This window comes from Anopheles moucheti, chromosome 3 (assembly GCF_943734755.1).
Source record: "Anopheles moucheti chromosome 3, idAnoMoucSN_F20_07, whole genome shotgun sequence".
Classification (NCBI taxonomy): Eukaryota; Metazoa; Arthropoda; class Insecta; order Diptera; family Culicidae; genus Anopheles; species Anopheles moucheti.
In genome coordinates, this window is record NC_069141.1 from 7,222,428 (window position 1) to 7,238,914 (window position 16,487).

The 16,487-nt window shown below is 42.3% G+C and overlaps 3 protein-coding genes across 3 annotated transcripts; 1 reads left to right on the forward strand and 2 right to left on the reverse strand.

The window, feature by feature from the left end:
- Window positions 1-1,770: 1,770 nt before the first annotated feature.
- Window positions 1,771-7,968, forward strand: LOC128300981 (UDP-N-acetylglucosamine--dolichyl-phosphate N-acetylglucosaminephosphotransferase). Its single transcript, XM_053037260.1, has 4 exons — window positions 1,771-2,077; window positions 2,161-2,281; window positions 2,340-2,788; window positions 7,293-7,968. The coding sequence occupies exons 1-4, from the start codon at window positions 1,884-1,886 to the stop codon at window positions 7,786-7,788; spliced, it is 1,260 nt and encodes a 419-aa protein (XP_052893220.1). The 5' UTR covers window positions 1,771-1,883; the 3' UTR covers window positions 7,789-7,968.
- On the reverse strand, window positions 3,562-6,606 carry LOC128300980 (beta-1,4-mannosyl-glycoprotein 4-beta-N-acetylglucosaminyltransferase). The gene is made up of 2 exons (XM_053037259.1): window positions 5,879-6,606; window positions 3,562-5,260 (listed from the first exon to the last, which is right to left on the reverse strand). The coding sequence occupies exons 1-2, from the start codon at window positions 6,352-6,354 to the stop codon at window positions 3,958-3,960; spliced, it is 1,779 nt and encodes a 592-aa protein (XP_052893219.1). The 5' UTR covers window positions 6,355-6,606; the 3' UTR covers window positions 3,562-3,957.
- Window positions 7,969-8,027: 59 nt separating the features above from the next.
- Window positions 8,028-16,316, reverse strand: LOC128301467 (menin). The gene is made up of 2 exons (XM_053037968.1): window positions 14,748-16,316; window positions 8,028-14,617 (listed from the first exon to the last, which is right to left on the reverse strand). Exons 1-2 carry the CDS (start codon window positions 15,827-15,829, stop codon window positions 13,627-13,629), a joined length of 2,073 nt encoding a protein of 690 aa, XP_052893928.1. The 5' UTR covers window positions 15,830-16,316; the 3' UTR covers window positions 8,028-13,626.
- Window positions 16,317-16,487: the final 171 nt, after the last annotated feature.

Here is a 16,487-nt window from a genome sequence, read left to right on the forward strand (position 1 = left end):
AATTTACTAAATTTTCTGTCAACACAACTACTACACAAAATAGTAAAAATAATACGAAAAACTTATACTTTATCGCGCAAACTTTTTCATGACCTCAACGTACTTGTATGCGACATACTGTTGTGGACAAACCAAAAAATAAATAAATCCTCTCGTCTGTTTTCACCTGCTTGTTCAACCATGAAATTGACTCAAAAATGTCACACACGGTCATTTGTCGGCGAACTAAACCGCATGTTCCATTTTTTTTATTTCGAAAGCTTCAAATTCACATCGCTTGTGGGCTGTGTTTGTTTTTGCGTTATAAAATTTCGTGGTGAGTAATTTACAGATAAAGCCTCGACGCAACTTTTACTAACGTCCAACAACGAATTGTTTTCTCGGCGACGAGTTTTTCATTTTCCCCGTATATAGTCACCACGGGGGCGGACGACAATTTTTACGCTTGTAAAACATGCACACATCGTTGATAATATTTGTAAGCTGTCTAATTACCTGGCAGGCGGCGGTCGACTGCAGGGTGTTACGTTTATGCAATCGTTTTTCCAGCCCCGATGTTTGGCTTTTCTTTCCAGCGCTGCAACACATGCAAGCGCAACGTGCCACAGCACAGTCGGATTGCTGATGCTTAGTGATGATTTCAACGGACGGAAGCGAAACGCACACTATATTTTTCCCGCCAACCACTACATTAAGCACTAGACACGTGCACACTAGCAGCCGTTGTTTTCATAACCTGCTGCTCTGGCGAAAAAAAAAACAATTTACCGTAGTGCTTCGCAGAATCGAGCTTGGAAGAATAATGTCACATTTATTACAGGATTTAACCGTGAAAGCTTTCAATGCTTTTCGTCTATTTGAGCAATTAGTGTATGGTGTAAACGCAATAGAAACGAGATGCCGGTTCTATAATGTTGTTTTTCACTGTATCTTCCATTCGTTATTTATTCAATACTGATGTTGGCACAACACAACGGCAAACAAAATACGCAATACAATGACTCTGTGCGTAAGTAATCAGAACACATATGCCTTTTACATATCAATTATTAAAACACTCTTCTATTCCATTTTTGGTACACCTTTCCGGTTACAACAACTTACAATAACAATTCTAACTCATATTTTTATCCACACAAAAGCATAAACTTCTCACATATGTCGCGGGGATCGTACATGTTTTACCACCCCGTGTACGTTTATTAGTGGAAGATGGTTGCACAAACGCTAATCGAACTTCACGTCAACAGACTGTACGTGTACGACGTCGATGTATACGCAACACACCACCGACGCTTCGATGCGCTTTGGAGATGGGTTTTTTGGCTCGACCGAAGGCAACACTAGACACACGTGCAAGCCCACGTTACCATTCGGCTTGGATGTTTCTCGGACACTAAAGAAAATAAAGGTGGGCACATAGCCCTTTGCTACCGCAACCAACCGCGAGACCGGTCTCGCGTTGGAGTCTCTCTCGCGATGGGTCAAACGACTCTCCAAAGAGAGGTGTCAACGTGGTTTGAGATTTCGTCGAATTTTTTGATTACACAAAACTTTGACGATGATTTCCAAAATAATTTTTCCACGTCGAGAAGATAAAAACTTTTTTTGTGAATAGAATGTTTGATAAATTTAATACAAAAACAAATTGTAAAAATAAACAATAGCATGCAAAGACCACTACCTAAGCAACAGATGACAGGTTTGACAGTTCGACGCCGCGTCAAAATTGCACAATGCATTTGTTTGGCGATGGCAAATAATAACAATTCAATCATGATCGTTGTTTTGCTTTAGTTTGTTCATGCAAAGTTTCTTTTAAAGCCCGCAAATTTCATCGTTTTTGGAGTGTGTAATTAGTTTCGATTAGTTAAACGTGTACAATGTCCTTCTTTCACTGTTTCGAGTTTGATTTGTTGGGACAACCGGTGTCCCTTCCAGTGCCATTGATCGTTAATGTGGCGATATCCGTCGGGGCGTTCTTTGCCGGCCGTAGTCTGATACCGAAAATGAAACCGATGTTTATCAATGCGAATCTGTACGGGATTGATATGAACAAAGCGTCGAAACCAAAGATGTAGGTATTTGTTTCATTTCAACTCGGGTAAACCATTTTTTTTCATCTAGATTATTCAAAATTGATTTTCTTTTTTTTTGCAGCCCAGAAGCATTCGGCGTAGTCACGGGATGTATATTTTTAGTGTCACTGTTCCTTTTCATTCCGGTGCCTTTTCTTAGGAATTTTTCTGCCACCATCAAGGGAGACTTTCCGCACGATAAGGTAAGCGAATGATGATTCGCTATTGGAGTTTGAAATTTAAAAAACACTTCACGTTTAGTTTGTAGAGTTTATCGCTGCAATGTTGTCCATCTGCTGTATGATTCTGCTCGGGTTCGCTGACGACGTGCTTAATCTACGGTGGCGTGATAAGCTGTATCTACCGACGATTGCCTCACTGCCACTGCTGATGGTGTACTACACTAACTTCAATTCAACCACCGTTATCCTACCGAAGATTGTCCGACCGTTACTGGGCCATTCGTTAGATATCGGTATGCTATATTACCTCTTCATGGGTATGCTGGCCGTATTCTGCACGAACGCTATCAACATCCTTGCCGGGATTAATGGACTCGAAGTGTGCCAATCGCTAATCATCGCCAGCTCGATCGTGGTGTTTAATGTGGTGGAAATACTGAGCGGACACCATAGCGATACGCACGAATTTTCACTCTACATTATGCTGCCTTACATTGGTGCTACATTTGCATTGTGGCGTTACAACAGGTAAGCGCTAGGTGTAGGTAATACCGGGTGACTGTTAATTTGAAGTTAGTTTATTGTAGCAAATTTTACCTAAATTACAAAACAAATAACTAGCATTCGTATTACATCATCACTCGAGCGTGCCCGGTCCACTTCGTTTAGGGTCCATCTTCCAGTCTATGTCTATCTTCAGTACACATGCCTTTTTGCAGGACTTCGCCGTTTGCAAAGTCGCTTGCTGCTCCTTACGGGTTTTGTACAACTAGAACCCTCCCCCCCAATTGCGTTATCTCTATCTTTCCTAAGAACTACTAACTGGTTTTCATTTCAGTCGATCACATTTTTCTTTCACGCACGGCTTCCATCGCCTCCAGATTTGCATTTCCATCCTATTCATTCCAATTATTCGTGTGGATAGGTACTGTAATGCGAACTGCCTTTTCCCCCGCTATCTTCCCAAGACTCTGAAGTTACAGTATCAAAACGTTATTACGTAATTGGTGTCTAGCTAAAGGTCTGTGAACAGCTCCTTTTCCTTCCATGATAATCAGTACGGCAATTGCTCGTATGGTGTGCATATTGCAGTCGAATGTTTCCTTCTTCTAGCCATGCCATATCTTAGTTCCCGTTTTTTTGTTTCGATTCCACCATCCAAACATGAACAGTACAGTACAGAAGACGTAGTAATTGCGTTCTAGAGTGTATATAAATATTGATAATATCAGCACGTTGTAATGGTATGATTATACCATGTTTAGGTTCCTCCATTTTCTTGTGTGGCTAATTCATGTGTAGGATTCAGTGATGATGCCGTACTGATTAATGCTTCTATTGGAGTGTTGTATCGTTTCGTATACCGGCGGCTTCCGAAACCCACATGACGTGATGGCTTTCCGTGTTTAAATGTTTCCTATTATAGTTATGAGCGGTTTGTTTGAAGCGGTGCGAATATTTTGACTAGTTGCGATTGATGATGCAATGTTGCCTTAGTGCATACACGTGTTGAATATTATGATTATGTGTGATGTTTTGTGATTGGCCTTCAAATGGGGATGGAAGAATTCGTGTTATTCACCGTCTCGTGCGCATTACACGGACCCTTGCTCTCTTTCTCTCTCTCTCTCTCAGGTACGATCTCCTTCCCGCACAGACGAAGGAAACAGATCAAATATCGATCTAGCTTGTGTAACCTAGCTAAAGTAATCATCGTCCGCAAGGTTATCGTCCCAGCGGGCAAAGAGATTCAGTACAATGTTATCAAACTTCCAGCTGTTTTCGCGCACATACTCTGGTTGGTAGTACTTGTCTGTTCGGCGACTAAGCCGCTCGAGGGAGCGTTCACCGTCCTCTAGGTCTTTACCCGTCGCTATTAGCTGCTGAACGTATTCCTCGTTCAGGACCGTTGTTCGCTTTGGGTCCGGTAGGTATAGGGCATCCTTCGTGGATCCGCCTGTAGATGCAGCCCGATGCTCGTAGTACTGTACGATCGAGCCCGGTTGGTAGCATCGCCGGCAGTACCAACCACCAAAGTGATTAAGATCACCAATCAGCATGGTCGGCATTTCGATTGCGAGCAACCGTTCAGGATCGGAACCGTACACCTCACGCAGTGTGCTCACCTGCACGGCCGCACTCCCGATCACGGTACTGTTCCCGGGATGCTGCCAAAAGAATCCGTACACATTGTGCTTCAGACGGAACCGCACCGGCTGTGGCCAATTATCGTACCAGCGGAGGTATGTCACTGCTTTCCGATTCAGAATTTCATCGGTGCCACTAAACAGCACAATATCATCTGCATGGATTGCATCTTTCGTGGTGTATTTAAGCAGTTTTCGGAACATATTTCTCCCACTGCATGTCGTATCCGACACAATCAGCAATCGGTTCCGTATCGTACGCAAGAAATCCGTTCCATCAGCATGGTGCGCGATGGAAGCACCGTACGATGCCGAACCCGGCACACCCGTCGGTCGATCACACAGCACGAAGAGTGCCACTTGATCGGCTAGCTCCATCAGCTGAATTTCGAGTACCTCCACACTGATGAAGGTACTCTGTACGATGTAGAAAAGATTTCGGGCGTATCGGCGTGGTATTGCCATCTGATCACGGGGTGGAATTTTGGACGTGATAAATGCTCGCCAAATCACCTCTGGCTGGCCACAGTCCGTACCGTGCCATTGAGGATTGCAGCGACACCGCCCCGTACCGTCGTCTCCTACCGTTACTGCGCTGCCATCATCATCATCGACGGACAAAACATCATCCGTTGCCGGTGGGCTGTTTTTGCTAAGCTCATGTGCTTTGGTTACTGCACCGGTGCCACTCGCCATTGACTCCGGCCTTCTTATTCCTGTATCTATCTGTTCAGTCTCATTGTTGCCGGCCTTGCTAGTAGCCTTAGAAGTCACCAACGCCTTCCTTTGCGTACCTTCAACGAAGCACAACCGTCGTTTTCGGATCCCCTGCCAGTCGGTGTAGGAAATCGTTCTGCAAGGAAAGAAAAGAAGTAGGAGTTGAAACATAAAAATTCAGTTGAAAATTTAACACGGACATAATTTTATAAATTGTCCTTTATATCGATATCCAAATCATTTCACAATTGGATGCTTACTACTTTCCGGAAGTTGTGTAATTTTTGAGCACACTTATCATGGCACTGGGTCATTCCCAATTCTAAGCCAATTAGTGTCTGGCCATTGACCTGATGCGACGTGCACTAATCTTGTGCTGATTAAGGACAACTGGGGGAACCGAGTGTGCCGGGTGTGCAGCTACACATTAAATTGCACCAATTTAAGAATTGATTTTAAACCTTGACGAACAAACTGTAACCGGCTCTAACAAGAAGGAGACAACAACAATTCAATTTGCACCGTGTCCGAGATTTAGCATAGCAGCGAATCTCATGCTCTGTTGGGTTGAATATTGGATAAATTGATATAAATGTAGGTGTTCGTTCACAATTGTGGGCTAGAATAGAGTTGGACTAAAAAAACATTCAACTGTCACTGCAAAAAACCCAACCCACATCTCATAATTTTCTCCTTCGCAGTATCCTTGAGTTTAGAGGAGGACAATAATCTTCATCACCACCACAGTACATACCTAAAATATTTCTCTGCACTTTCCGCCTTTGGTATGTTGCGCTGAATCCATGGATGATATTTGGGATGTCGCGGGTGTTGCAGTTTGTTCTTCAACAGCTGATTTTCACTATCGTTTTCTGCACCAAGTACAACGTCATTGGTGAGTGCGACCCCGGCAGCATGGCGTGGGCCATCCGTTGCCAATCCCACCGTTCGATTAGCGATGAACCGGACACCAAACGGGGACCAGACGGTGCCAAGCGACGATGTAGCGATTCGGTGGTGTACATTACCTTCGAAAGGCTGCTGCTGTTCCTGCTGTCGCAACTCAGCTGTTTGTGCGCGACCATCGGTAGCATCCTCCGTATCGATTGCGGTCGACACGAGCAGTGAACCGAACAGCAGAAACAGACAGATCAGTGAGATTTGCAGTAGAAACAAACCCCATAGAAAGAGCCGTACGTCGAGCTTCCGTTTGGCACCACCGGGAGACATTCGAGATTGCCGTACCCGCACTGCCCCCACCCGGTGGGTGCACCCGGTTGTGATCCGATTGTTGTTCCCGGAAGGGTACAACCGTACTGCGTGGGCGTTCGAGTTGACCGACGGACGAGTTGGGACACACAGATGGGTTTAAGTTTTCTCAAGTGCGAAACCACAAACTTCGTATTTAGTAGGCTGTGCCTTGCCACAGATGCTACGTTTCGTTGGATTTCACATTTGATTTGAGCAGAGCAAATGCTTCCTTTCTTCTATCTGTCTGGGCGTACACAGGAATACGTCCTTGCGTCACGAAACAGGCTGTTACTGTTGCCTATTCACATTTTCCAACAGCTGAAAAACGAAGACGGTACAATCTGTGTTCTCTTTGCACTCATAATGTACACTTGGGAGTTCTACTTTCATATATCACTGATAATTGTCGAGACAGGGCACAACGTAATGCGTCTGCGATACGGTGCGTGAGCGTACGGTTTTGTGAATGGAAGCAGCAATCGGTCAAACGAGCAACCAACCCACCCCGTTTTGCATCGCAAAAATGCAACAAAAAATGAGTCATACGCGCGTGTGGGGTGAGAGTAGAGCAGCAGGGAGAGCCTAGACAATTGACAGAAGTGTTGCCAGAAGTGATGGAATAATTTCTACATCAATAGTGGGGTCATATTTTCACATTGATAATCAAAATATTAGCACCATCGGTTAAAACTAAGCTAAATGTGTAGTTATATAATTTTTGTCTTAAAACAAATATTTTGTAATGCATGATAAAACACCGAACAAAGTTGGCAACAGGGCTTGTTATCCTTTTCAATCAGCTGTCATTCGTGGGATCTCCAAACTGCGCATGTATTGGTGTAAAGATTTGTTGTCTCAATGTTTACTCACACGTTTTTTTGAATTGTTCGTTTTCTTCCGTTCTGCTGTCGTTTTAGATATCCGTCGCAGGTGTTCGTTGGCGATACGTTCAACTATCTGTCCGGCATGACGTTCGCCGTTGTCGGGATTTTGGGCCACTTTAGCAAAACCGTGCTGTTGTTCTTTATACCGCAGGTGCTAAACTTCCTCTACTCCGTGCCGCAACTGTTCCGGTTTATTCCCTGTCCGCGCCATCGGATGCCAAAGCACGATCCTGAGACGGACCTGCTCCACATAAGCCGCACACAGTTTCGGGTGGATGAGCTGAACGTACTAGGCCGGTTCTGTTACCAGGTGTTTCGTCATCTACGGCTTATTCAGTGTGAGATTGATCGTGATGGTAAAACTGTAACCTGTAACAACTTTACCATCATCAACTTCTGTATCCTGCTGACTGGACCCATACGGGAAGATCGACTGAATCGGTTGCTGGTGGTGTTTCAGCTTACCTGTGCTGTGTTTGCGTTCATGATACGATATCCACTGGCGCATTACTTTTACGATACGAACTGAAAATGGATTTCCAATCTTCCTCCCCATACGATTAACTCGAAAGAAGGACACCAAAGTTTCTTTAAGTAAAAACACGAATTAAAAACTCACACTTCGGTGCAATTGTGTAAAAAGTTAAAGACTTGAGGGTTAATATTTGTTAACAATTTTGAAAAATAAAACATTAATTTCCTTATCGAATTCCTACCCGGTTTCTTTCATTGATAAAAGAACTGATGTTCAACGATTCGTTTGCGGAGTGTTTCTCTTCGCTTACAAGGTATATATAGGTTTATTGTGTACGTGTTTTTTCTCCACTTTCACAGTTCTCTATTTTGTTGTGTTCTTTACATGTTTCAGCTACAGCTACAATATAAAGGATGGAGAACTTTCACTTCTCGACACCAAATGTTTCATTTTTGTGTTTTTCTTGCATGTTTTCTTCTGTTTTTTCTGCCTTATATATGCTTGCTGATTAATCAAAGATAGTGCCGGTGTGGTTGTTATATACTTTTGCATTAGTTTGGATAAAAGAAACTGGAGCACAGTGTGTAACAATGTATTTCTAATGTAGTTGGTATTATTCATACTATTTCATTGCATTTGGTGCTTGTAGCATACTCACAACAGAAACAAAAATACCCCTTACCTCGTTTAAGTGTTGTAACATTCATACCATTATTTGATCTGTTTATTGAAGAAGTATGGGAACAAGTTTTACGGAAAAGCTGAAAAGGTTGAATTATGCCAATGTAACTTCAATTTGTCCCTCGCATTAACGCGCTTTTTCTTATGTTTCATGGTTCTGATTTAGATGCTTTTTTATCTTTTTTCCTTTTTCGTTTCCATGTCTTTATGTATAAGTATATGAATATTTTCTCAAAAATATATAAATGTTTTATACATGATTTTGCATATTATTGTTTATCCGTGTTGTATGCCAATTACATTGTATGACACCTTTTGTTGTTGCTTATGTTTAAAGTTTCCCTTTTTTTGGAATTAATTTACCATATAGGTTGAAAATGTGTTTAATATGTACTCCTGTGGCCGATTGTGGGGTTTTTGCTTTTGTTTTGTTCCATCTCCTCAGTTTCATATTGTGTCAATCGTGTAGAATGGTTTGACTTTTATAATGAACTGCACTGTTTGCAACATCAGTTCCGATCGTAAATTTCAAGCAGCACAACGCTACTCCACACACAGATGTGGCGAAACACCGATTACTTCCTATATAATGCTTTTCATTATCATCACCAATCACAGACCTTCTACAGGCAAAAAACGAGCGTTAAAACGCTTCGGCAAACTGCAATCTTTGCAATATTAACAAGCGAATACGAATAGCATTTTTTCTCAGCTTCCCCATTTGTTTCGATACCAATAATAAGGGACGCATGAATCGTCAGTTGATAGCATACATAAATTGGGCATATATACCCTTTTTTTTAAGGAACACGTTAACGAAATGTGCAAATACCAATAACCATAACTGGCGAAGTTGACTAAACCCACTTTCCCGCATAATTTTAATCGCATTCGCTTTGGAGAAACAACAGAATAATTTAGATCAAAACACAATGAAAACCAAATTTTAACCTAAAAAACAAGCTTTTTTCTCTCCCCTTCCCTGTTACTAATGTTCTCCACACTACGCACATTGTAATGCTTCGCTAATCAGTGTACACTCTACACAACATGAAACAATCAAGAACTAGAGCCTCTATTTATCCTACTAATGTTACATCTTCACCTATGCCACACACATCTAGACCCTAGAGAGTCCTTTTGTTGCTTCTTTCTTCTTGTGTTTTGGCTGTCTCGAACAGCCACATCCTGTCTTACCATGCACTTAGTATGGTAACGCTACGTGATCGTTCATTTATATGTGATGTGTATTCACGAATCCCATGTATGTGATGCACGATCAAAAGGACCCATATGTGTGCTGAAGCTGAGGATCTGGCTGCATTACATACAGCGGTTATATTCCACCGCGGGAACGAGAAAACTAACAACATTGAATTGTGATTTATATCTGACAATGAATTTATGCTCTGAACCCGTGGGTAAGAGCATCAAATAAAGGACAACTTTACCGATAAACATTACGCTTTTCTAGTGCAGTTTAGTTATGTGTGATCTGCACCCATTTACCACTTGAGTGACAGGATACATATTAATTGCCCGGTAAACAATGTTTAACTGAGTTTTATGTTTGCGGTATACGTTCCAGAGTTGATCTTACAAAAAACGATACTAATGGGAATAATTATAAACAAATGGCACAGCAACAATCTAGCAATTAGCAATGTTCTTCTCTGCATCTCTCTCGATTTTCTATTCTGTGCGTTCTTGTGTTATCCGTTGTATTGCCGTTAGTGCATTGTATTTGTGCAAAGGAATGTAAAAAGTAAACAGGAAACGGAATTAATACAAAACTAGCTCCATGCAAGTTGTACATCTACGATATTCTATTCCATAATGGTGCCGGGGATTGTAAAGATTAATGCATTTGCTAGTATCATTGTATTCATTTACGGAATATTGTATTCAATTGCGCTGGACTCTATTTTTACACGATTGCAGCAACTAAAATATATGATGTTTAATGCAATATTGTTTACTACGTGTCTTGTTCGGTACTTGCCTTCTATTAGCGTTTGTAATGCTTCTGATAACCAACCATTTATACGTAAGACAATAATGGATCATCTCATGCTAAGGAACCTACATGCTCGTTCGGAACTAAAATATGGCGTTCATATAATAATGTTATGAATTTTTCAGCTTCCCAATGCCATTTTTCAATGGAAATTCTTATTAATATTTTTTTTGTCTAGCTATTTCAACATTGTACCATTTGGCCATGATTACGATGAATACAAAACAATCAACAACGATTAGATAGGAAAATGAACGCAAACAACTATGAGTGTCCCAACAGCACCGAAGGAAGTGGTAAGCCTCTCTTCATTTAAAAGTATTTTCCGTTCGCTCTATTAGATTGGCGCTTTTTTACTGTTTTGGGACCGATCCCGTACGAATCGGATTTTGATATCGTTAAACTAGCAGCTATTGGTTTCTGTTTTGCGTTCTACAATAGCACGCACTAGACATGATTATACCTTGCCCAACGTGCCCTACTCGTTTCTACCACAAACTGTTCACTTTCCATCACGCTCAGGTTCGCATCAGTCATGTTTGATAGATCCACGCGTCCCTATTTTGCTTCTTCACCATTCGTCCGTTTTTTTGTAACGGTAATGTAATAAATACACCTTATCAAAAACAATGTAGCTCAGTCCGTTCTGACAACACCTTTTTTTTTTTGTTTTGCTCACTCACTCTCGTTCGTTCAGTGCGATCGATTTCGATTAAAGGGGTAATGATGATAGTAAGGTTACAATATTTTTTTTTTGGTATTCTTATTTGACTTTATAAGGAGAATACATGTACGCTGCTGCGCTGTGATGCAGTTTGACCACTCAAAACTGGCAGTCCTATAAAAAACCTAAGCCATCGAAAAACGAAGAAAAGGCATCCCAAAGGTGGGGCAGCAACACACATGGCCGCTGCTTGGTATAGAAATTTTGTTGTACCTTTTGTGGTTAGATTCCTGATTTGTTTAATTTTGTATGTTTTTTTTCAATAGTTGTCTTAATTTAGTAAAGATCAAATTAATTTTTTGCCTATAATATACCCGCGCCACATCGCAAAAGGTACTGGAGAGCGTTTTGTTTTCTATGATCAATGAAGAAAATTTTGCTACTGATTTGTTTGTTTCCTCTTTTAAAGATTTGTTACGTTACTTACGGAACAATAAATGGAATTGTTTCAATCGTGTGTTGTATTGATTCGAACTACCGGCTAGGAAAAGGGAATTAATGCGTGAGCGCAGTATTATTCTCTAATATGGGTGTTTGTTGTTGTTATAGTGATGTTTGTACTTTCAATTTTCGATTTTTTGTTTTGTTGCTAGCAGCAGCATCAACCGTGTTTCCTCTCAATTTCGCTCCTTAATTGTTATCGGTTTCACAGATCTTCCTTCTATTACCGATTTTAGTTCTGTACGACGCTGGCATTCCTAATTTCCAGCAGACTTTTTATCCCAGAAAAACACAACTTTAGAAGATTGGTTTACTTTTCCGTGACAAAGGAATCTTTTGAGCTACGTGTTATATCTTCTCGAAGGTATTGCTCTTTCAGCTTTCTGCCACCCATCGTGCCACGTAGCACGATTCATGTTGATAAGCATAATCGATAGCAACAAAAATAACCACAAGTTATGTGTATCATTTTGTAAGCTTGTGCCTATTTAAAACTATTACATACTTTCATATCGTCTCCTACGCTTATAATAAGACCCATTAGCTCATCTTATATTGTAACATAACTATAATCCTTTATGCAGCGAATTTAAGCCACCTCACCGCAACTTTATCCATATCCCAAGAAAAAATAATAGATCTCATAATTTCATTCGTTAATGCACCGTACTTCATAAGTTTCTTTTTTTACTTAATTGGCTTTGCCAATATTATCTCTCACACCATTTAGAGGTGGATTCAAACGACACAGCAAAAAGAAAAACGTCTAACAGGACGTTTTGTCAACTTCCTAGGGAAGTGAAAATTTCTTTCTTTCTTCTTCGTTTCTTTTTTCTTCATTTGACTGATTTTGTATAAAATTTTTCCAACTAACAAGCCCCAAAACAAAGCGAAACGTATAACAGGCGCGGCTAAAAACTTAAATGCTTCGATCCCCCTCGTTAAGCACGGATGTTACGCGGGAAGAATGCAAGTCGATATGATGGATAATAAGTTACGTTGTCTAGCTTCAGATAAACTATACGAAATATTTACAAAACATATTTTGATTACGTACTATTGCATAGCGAGTGGCAAAAATTGTTTGATTGTTGATGCTCTATCTCTTACACACTACAAACTCCCGCCTTACAAGATCCATCTTCTTATGCTTTCGTGCTATTGCCTCATAGGCATTCCAACCCGGAGCAATTAAAAACGTGGCAGAAAACGACATGCTTCTAAATTTTCCATCATTTACATACTAGCGGCACAAAAAACACAACATAAAATGTTCCCTCTTATGCAACATATCCATCAACCACAACAATGCAAAAACGTATTATTAAAATAAAATTTTCGATTGAATAGAGCCTGGCGGACACTATCATACACTTATATCACGACACCAGCGAACGGGAGAAAGATTATAATTTTTAACAACAAACAGATTGGAAATAATCACATAAAAAAGCAATACTAGCCAGACGTTATACATACATATCAGGTGCAAATAGGGTTAAATAATTTAAATAAACACGTTACATGTACAGGACATAAGATGAAGAAGTCGCTTATTGAGTGTAAAAAGCTTTTACACCCTTTTATGTGCATTTAATGCTACAAGAAACGATTGGAGAAAAAGGTGGCGCACGCAAAACGGTGCTGCTGATTATTCTTCTAGCACCGATCAAAAGGAAAGAAATAAAAAGTGTCATTCCCAATCAGATAACAGATAATATTAAAGTAACCAAACAAACAGGGTTTATAAATAGATCAAAACTAACGTGTTCCGACTAGAATCGATCGTTTTGAGTGAATGGAATGGCTGTATAGTTTCTCGACAATATAAGGAATTTTCTCCTTTCCCCAAAACACTGGAGACTGTAGGAAGAAAGCAGTGCTCATTTAATTAAAATACGCGTAAAGTGAACCATTTTGATTGGCGCCCTACAGATAAAAAAAGGATAATAAATTAGATTGACTTAAAACTTACGCCACTACAAATCTCCCTCTCCAAAGTATATCTTCCCGGTTGCCGTACAGGCTTCTATTCTCTGCGCGCCCGTTTCGGTCGGGTATTGCCATCGATACCCTCGTTGATGGTTATTGCTCCACCAGTGTTCCCTATCGAACCGCCGCCACCGAGCGATATCTGACATCCCCGCAGCTTCTTGCCACCTACCTGCACTTGGCTCTGAGCCGTAATTTGAAGCGAGATCGCATTTGTGTTCAACTTCTCCGTCAGCAACAGATCCTTCAAACCTTTCATCTTTTGACTGTACAACACAATGATGGGTCGTTTCGGCTCCGTGTCATCCACATTCGTGTTTCGCTTATCGATCTGTGCACATTTTTCAGCTTCCGCATCTAGCTCTCCCTTTATAACACCCTCTTCACGCTTTCCGTTGCTTGTGAGTGTGTCGGGGTCTACAGTCGTAGCAATACCCTCCCCATCAGACGAAGGTTCAGCACTTTCTTCCGTCGTGAACGGTTGTCCGCCACCTTGCAGTAGAAATTCGGGATTCAGCAGCTTTTCGCCACATTTGCCAACGAGTGCCTCAAGTGATTTCGGTAGCGAACTACCTTTTACGGAGGAACTACCATTTGTACGACCACCATTCGTGACGTTGGCGTCAGCTTTCGCGATGTTGTTATTGTTGTGATGATGATGGACCGTATCGTCTGCTCCGTTTTTGCCACCACCATTCTCCTGTCCATGCTGTTGCCCGGTTTGTGCTTGTGGTTCCTGGTCGGCACATTTAATGACCACCTGCGATCGTATGTCGTGATCGAACTTTGCGATTGTAGCCACTAGCGGTTTAGCCCAACCGATGTGTAGGATAGGCGTTTGGCTGCCTTCCTCCCACTTGCATATGCCGTCGTAGAAACGCAACAGGTTGGCAAAGCAGAATGAATCGCGAAGGATGCTTTTGGCCGAATGGCCAGAGCTTTCTAGCTTCATCACCTGCGGGATCAGCTCGTTGGCAATATCGAGGAATTCTTTATATATTTCTTCATCATCTCGCGAGTAATTGTACCTGTATATAATAAATTAATAATTAATTTTCTTTATCCCGTCGACAATGCGCAACTCAACAATACGACCGGTTAAAAATAAATAAATTAAACTAGGCAGCTTAATTGCTGTGATAAACGATGAATACTTACAGCCGAATAACATCGCTACTATCCGCCCAGGAAGCGAACGCTTCTCGATACATATTCTTCCGGTAGTAGTACCCTCCCTGGTACGTGTACGGATACACATGATGGTTCCGGTAGAACGTTTGTGCCGATCGCACCGACTCATTGTACAGTTCCTCGCAGCTTTTCCTGCCCGATGTTGGCTCGACCTCTTCCAGCTCACCTAGACAGCCAAGTGCCATCGGGTACTTCTTCAAATGCCCCATATCGTGCAGCAACCAGAGCAGCTGTTGCTGCAAATCGGCCACCTCCAAACATGCGCTGGTAGCCGTCAAAGAGGGATTAATCGCGGACACAATCGCTGCCACCTCCATGTATCGATTGCAGACGACTGGATGGCCCGCCACGTACAGCCACGTTTGCGATTCAATGCCCGGAGCAACGGACTGGCCGCGTTTATCCTCCGCTCCCTTGCCGTGCCACGTTACCTCGATTGTTTCGTCACCCGTCTTGCCAAACACGACCCACACGTGGTCCTCGGAGATGGCCAAATGAACATCTCGGTAGCCCAGCATCTGACATCCGGCTACAACAGCAAATGCAACACCGAAGCAGTCCAGCTTGTTACCGCACAGATAGCTATAAAGGCTCTGCAAATGGGCCCGATCCTTGTACGAACTGCGAAGTAGAGAGTTCCATATAATGTCGGACACTTTCTTGATAATTTCCCGACTGGCAAACTTGGAATCGGTCGTCGTTTTCACCAGCAACTTTTCGATCGGGGCCAGCACGGATTTGAAGCGCTTGTACAACCCTTCCACGGTGTCGTACCGAATGATGGGAAAGTTTCCTGCCGGGTCGGACGAGGCGTTCTTTCCTCCCTCGACATTGTTGTTGTTATTGTTGGTGTGCGAGGACGCCGACGAAGAGCTCGATTCCAGCACCTTTGTCGTGAGCGAATGCTCAATCAAGCCGGTCACGATCGACAGCAGCGTTAGGTCAGGTTCTTCCTCGCGATTGTTCAGCTGTTGGCGGAACAATTTTATCACATCCGGAATCGCACGCAGCGGAAACAGCTTGATAACGTCGTCACAAAACTCCGTCATCGTTCGTTCATCTGTTGTGGCACCACCGAATTGATTGAATTAAATATCCCAGGAGGCGGCGGTGTGCTGCTTGTTTTACTTTGTTTACTTTTTAGCTCAACTTTAGCAGCACCAGACAGGGAGCTTCATTCGTGTGCGGTCTCTCTGGGCCAGAAACGGAACCCCCCTTTTTTCGGCTCCGATTATAACATACACCACAGGTTTATATGACACTGTTACAACGACTGTTGACAATAACAATTATACTGGAACTTTCCGTTTTTTGTTCAGCCCTCTGCGACGTCATTCGCCATTTGGCGTCTCGGGGAGCATCACGCTCCATTCCTTGTTCCCGCGGAAAATGCTTCACCTCCCTCCACAACCCACCACCACCCGAGTGGAAATGAAGTGGAGGTCCTTAGCGATTACAGGGTGAAAGCGCGCGCAAGCAGATTGTGTCCGAAAACTCGCTCGGTACCGTCACCGTGTCACACACGTACAGCATTAATTCCATTTTCGTTACAGCGTAGATCTCCCCTAAAAACCAAATCCGATGAAAAGTGCGTGCTGACAGCTGCTGAACCAACAACAACACACGGACCGCTATCGATGGAATGTGCTGATATGCGCCACAGCCACAGGCTGGCAAAACAGACACGACAGCATAGATTCGCAAAGT